Source organism: Coptis chinensis, chromosome 4 (genome assembly GCF_015680905.1).
Source record: "Coptis chinensis isolate HL-2020 chromosome 4, ASM1568090v1, whole genome shotgun sequence".
Classification (NCBI taxonomy): domain Eukaryota; kingdom Viridiplantae; phylum Streptophyta; class Magnoliopsida; order Ranunculales; family Ranunculaceae; genus Coptis; species Coptis chinensis.
Window position 1 is genome coordinate 50,875,984 of NC_141459.1, and position 5,838 is coordinate 50,881,821.

Genomic DNA, 5,838 nt, shown 5'->3' on the forward strand with positions numbered 1-5,838 from the left:
ACTCAACAAAGACATCAATGAAGCTTATTAATGATTACTCCCCACACACAAAACACAAGAATGCAAATAATTAAATACATACCTTCCATTTCTATTCTTTAAATTTCTTTGCCAGTAGTAATCGACGCATTCATCACTCCAAAACAAAAACAATCTAAAAAACATCATTTGTAGCTTTAAGGATTCTGGAAGAGGTAGGAAGAGAAGACAGGTATTTGTTTGGTAGGTTGTGCGAACCAACAAAACAGGGTATAAAATTTGTCTTACGAGTGTCTTCTGTTCCGTCTATTATATGCATAAAATGCATGGAAGGTGAGATTTTTAGGGGTACCGATATTTTAGAGTTAATAATAAGATCAAGGACTAGATGGACATTTTACACTGGAAGAAAAGGGCAAAGTGGGCTATAAATTTGGGTATGAAACTCGAAATGATGTCCTAAACTGGTATAAAACATTAGGGGTCCGATTCTGAACCAATTTAGGAATCGGGTCTGGTTTGGTAAGTTGCCCATCTTATCCATCCCACTTATGATCAAATGATCCTTAACATCTCCACAAGAATGAGTTCTCAAGTTCTTGCAACATTTGTATGGGCATCTTATTCGTATACAGACTTCTACATTTTTCTTTTTCTTTGAAGAAATATCTAACCTAGCCAAAGCATTTTTCTTAGCTAAAGCAATAAACTCATCGACCCCAACCCGATATTCTTTCGTAAGCCTGTCATGCTGCATCCACACCTTATCCATGACAAGTCAAGCAAGATTTAAGCAACCTACTTGCATGTAGTAGAAAGCCATACAACCAATATAAAACAGCAGAGACGAACCAATTCAATCATATCAAACATCAAAACATCAAATCACCATGAATCAATTCAATCATATCAAACATCAAATCACTATGAATCAAAACAACAAAACCACCAAAATTTAATCAGACCACAGAAATTTAATCAAAATGGCCAAAATGTTGCAAAAAGCATGTTACAAAAGCTCATATTTGTTGTAGTGGAAGAAGAAGCATATCAAATGGGCTACTCTGGTGTGGGGTAATTCCTAAACATGCATTTTCTGCATGGACGCTGTTTTCTGGATCACTTCCTACACAAAAAAGATTGGTCCAAAGGAAGGTGAGTGCTCACTGAATCTGACTGTTTGTCTTTGCCATACACATGCAAAAGAAAATTCAAAACACCTATTTTTTTTAATGTGATTACACAAAGAAGATATGGACATCTGTGAAACAGTTACTAGGGATTGATATGGCAACACAGAATTAATGGTGGGAAGTCTTTAGACTTTGTAGGAACAAAACACCAGAAATAGATATATATAAAATCTTCATCTGTGCAGCCATCATCAGTCGTGTGGGCTAAGAGGAACAACAGGAGATTCTACAAAATCACAAATTTGGGAAGTGGTCAGAAGCAAGTAAGCAAGTTAATCAACGGGACAAAATATCACATGCAAGCTAGATTCTCTAGTATGAAGTTCTCAAAATGAAATTACTGCCGGACTCATTGGTAATAGAGGTTGCTCTAGTGCATAAAAAAGCTACTGAATGCAATTGGGTACCACCAGTACATGGAAGTGTTCAACTAATGCAGATGGCTCAGTACAAGATGGAAAGTGGGGATATGGGGACTGATCAGAGATGCTGAAGGAGAAGTACTCATCACAAGTTCACAACATAAATCAATCATGTTACAAGATCAGAATTCAAAGGAATAAAAGCAGGCTTGTTAAGTTGCGCGCATCCCTGAAGGTCACTCATGATATGTGGAAGCTAGTAGAACCTGACTCGATGAGCTGGATAATGGCAATAATGAAGGACATAGAAAAACCTCTCTGGTATATTGTATGCCAATATAGTAGCTAACAGCAGGCATCTGGCTATGAGCTTTGTTAAGTAGTATAAGTGTTAAGCATGTATATGGGGCATCGATCGAATAGGTGTACAGATCGCTTAGCATTGCTACCCACTTGTATTGAGTACTCCTCTAACTTCTTTGTACCTCCTCGATCTGGCTAGGCAGATAAAAATATATTGAGGAGGATAAAGTAGGACATATCATCTTGGAATATTAACAGGGTACTGCCAACCCCATTAACCCTTTTTTTAAAAAAATAAATAAATTTAAATTAAATGAAATGACATAAAAATAAAAGTACACTTCTGAGTTTTTATCAGCCAAAAGACTTCCCAGAAAACAAAAGATGCATGATTCCCTGACAGTAGACTACAGTGATGGCACGATCCAAATGGCGCGTGGAGCCTCCTGCTTAGGATTTATTTGGTTGCCATGGGGTTCAATTTTCTCATCTTTTAAGTTGAAGACTCCCATATCACTTGGTCCCACATCATATATACGGTTATCGTCGCTAAAGTAGATACAATTTGGTTTGCATTGAGGAAAGTGAGAAGCAGGTAGAAACACGGAGCAGTTGGTACCCAGAAACAACATATGTCCGTCTAAGCTCTTTGTTTCAACCCACTCATCTCGAAAAGTATCAAGTTTAAAGACTGTAAATCCGGAAGTTCTGTGTTCATCTGTCTTTTTGTAGTCCATATGCCTTATAATTTGCAACAAGTCACCAGACAATTCAGCAATATACCTCCTTTTAGAGGAATGTTCAGATGGTGGTACTTGTGGTGGTGGTGTTGGTGCACGTGAGATGATTGACACCTGTGGACAAGGGAGATGATTTAAGTTGAAAGCAAAAATTTCTCCCACGTTATTGACGACATAAAATTGTTCGTTATAGAAAATAGTATCCATAATGCCTTCATATTTGGAATCTAAGTCAGTCCAAGAGTTGTCACCAGGCTTGAAGAAGGCCAATCTGCTACGGTCCCTGTAGATTGCCATAACCGCATAATTGTGGTTCGATATTGGATTTGCAGACAAAACTAACTTGGGCACGTCAAAGGCAGGAAAAAATTCAATTTCACTTGGGACATCTTCAACAGATGTTAAAGTTGGAAGCTCGATTTTGCTGTTGACTGATAAGAAGGGATTGAAAAGAAATAATGTATAGGTATCTGCACGCTGTGTATAATCGTTGTTCAATTCATTAACCTCGTCCACTGCCACCAGCCATCCTTTGGTGGAACCGTTAAAGTAGAAGTCATCTTGAACGTCTAACTTCAAATTACTGCACACTTTTTGTGTGGACAGACTAAAGAAACTTGGTGTTGGGCAATCAGGTGTAGGATCAGTAGGAATCAAGAGTAAAGGTAGTAGATTGTGCTTTGATTTGTTTTCGATATAAACAGATCGCCAAGAGGGACAAACAGCACCAAATCGAATATAGTCTTCTATGTCAACAATCTTCTCTGCGATCAGAGTTAAAAGATGGTCTGGGAGATTCATCCTAGTAACCTTGTTATTAAGCTCCGCCCCCTCTCTTGTTTTTGTGTCCCCTAAAAGCTCCATCTTCTTCCTGAGGAAACAAAAGAAAGTGAACACATATTACAATAGGTTGAAGCAATGAAGCATTAGATACAGATTTCAACAAGTGTCAGAAACATGCATACATTATCCTCTATGAAATTGAAATTGCAAATGAGAAAGATCGGAGAAAAAGACTAGAGAGAGTTCATCGTCTGTGTGCGCCCCCTTATCTATATTTATACGAATGATAGGTATGAATATTCATTAAAATCTCTAATGAAATAGAATCAATCCGAATCAGAAATTCAACTATATTAGGTAGGAAATTGAGGATGATACTAAACAAATTAAGCAGGCTTTTTTATATACAAATTTCCATTTAGAGAGGCCTTAGACAAATATTGGTTTTGTTTCAGTTTTAGAATTTAGTTGAACAGAAATTCTATGGAGACTACAAATTAGTAATGAACTAATGACCATAAAATAAAACACATTTGTGTACACAGAGTTGTTTCTACAATCCAAGCAACAACGTATTAAAGAATAAAACCGGCCTGACACAAGTCCTTGCCACTTTAGTAGCCTAAGCTAATAAATCGCCTCCAATGACCTTTACAGAGACTTGCTTACGCTTTGACCACGTCAGTGTCCACCTGATTGCTAGATAGCTACTCCTCTCCCTATATGTGTTACAGAGCTAGAGTCTTAAGGTGGAAAACTTTTTTTTTTTTTGAAGAAGTTAGAGGTTTTGGCAGACCTCAACCTGTATTGATTACCTTCTCAAGTACATGGTTCCCACCCTATCCATCTCTACCAGAGCTGTAGCTCTTCTATCTAATGGTGGCAGATGGAAAGAAATACTTGCATCCCAAGACTTACACAGTTTTGAAAGTTAGTCCGCCACCTGATTACCTTCCCTGCAAATATGATTTACATCTAGCACCTCAAATCGGTTTCTAAACACTGCAAAGGACACAACAATATTGTCACAGTACCATGGTGCTATCTCCCTCCCATTCAATATATTGACTGCTCTGAGTGAGTCAGAACACAGTGATTTTCTTGTACCCTCTATCAATGGCTGCCTTCAAACCTTCCACTATAGCTCGCAATTCTTAGCCAATAACCGATTTACTCGGGGATGAACCAGTAAACGCCATTTCTACATTACCTTGCCAATTCCCTCGAACACCCCAAAAGCCATTGTACAACAACATAATCACGTCTTCTGCTAGATTGATCCATTTGATCCATGTAGCATGCTTAGACTGGAATCTCACTTCAATGTTCAACCTTGACATCTGAACTCTCAATTCAATAGTCTTCAACCTCTACTAACCTCCTCTGAAGATACAGCTGCATATCATTAACAATCTTGTTACAAAGTTCCTGAGCTGTATACTTCATCTGATTCATTCTCCGCCTTCCTCTTTCTGCCCAGATCTCATGTATTGTAGCTGCCACAAAAGTTCTCCACACTTCGCTCTTTGTGGTGTTCATCCTGCATTTCCGGAAGATACCTTACCATTCAGCGGTCGAGTCATTAACACAGCCACCCATTCCTATTACTTTCTTAACCTTACTCCACACCTCCTTAGAAAACAGGCAATCAAAATAGAGGTGTTTAGAATATTCAACTGAGCAGTCACAAAGGCAACAACTCGAATGGCTCAACACCTTCTTCTTTATTAATCTATCCTGAGTTGGTAGGGAACCCACAAATAATTGCCACATAGTAAAAGAGTGTTTAGGAACCACCAACTTCCCCCAAACAATCTTGTACCATTTAACCTCCTCCCTAATCTTTCTCAGAGACATGTACGCAGACTTGGATGTATAGGCTCCTGTGATTGAGGGGGTCCAAACTACTCTATCCCTTTCAACAAAGTTATTGATTTGGACTTGTAGTATCTTCTTTCTCAAATCCTCATCCTCTATGTTTCTGATTCTATCATTCCACCTCCCCTCAGAGATTACATGACTAACCTTTGTATCTATTGGAAAGTCAAAGAGATTTCTAACAGAAGGTTGAAGCCACAAAGATACCTCTGTTAGCCACGGATCATGCCAGAACCAGGTATCCTCTCCAATAGCTATAACATACTTGATATATTTTTTAGTTGTTTCTCTATGTTGCAAGATACCCCTCCACACCCATGAACAGTCACTTGGCACTTTCATTGTCCAGAAGAATTTGTCCTTTATCTGCTGCTTCTATGTCCACTCCACCCAAATAGATTGGTCCTTTGCAGTAATTCTATAAATCAATCCACAATAAGAAGCAAAGTTCCATGTTCTCTGGTCAACAATACCTAACCCACCTTGTTCTTTAGAGTACCTCAAGACATCATGACTCGCATGGTGCATTTTGCGTTTCATGTCTGGTCCCGCCCATAAAAACCTATTACAAATCTTAGCTACCTTATCGAGGACCTGTTT

The 5,838-nt window shown here is 38.5% G+C and overlaps 1 protein-coding gene across 1 annotated transcript; it reads right to left on the reverse strand.

The window, feature by feature from the left end:
* Positions 1-4,920: 4,920 nt before the first annotated feature.
* Positions 4,921-5,580, reverse strand: LOC147503878 (uncharacterized). Its single transcript, XM_086604993.1, has one exon. The coding sequence runs from the start codon at positions 5,578-5,580 to the stop codon at positions 4,921-4,923; it is 660 nt and encodes a 219-aa protein (XP_086461119.1).
* Positions 5,581-5,838: the final 258 nt, after the last annotated feature.

Coding starts and splice junctions, on each gene's coding strand:
- LOC147503878 (XM_086604993.1), bottom strand. CDS start 5,580: ATGAAAGTGCCAAGTGACTGTTCATGGGTGTGGAGGGGTATCTTGCAA.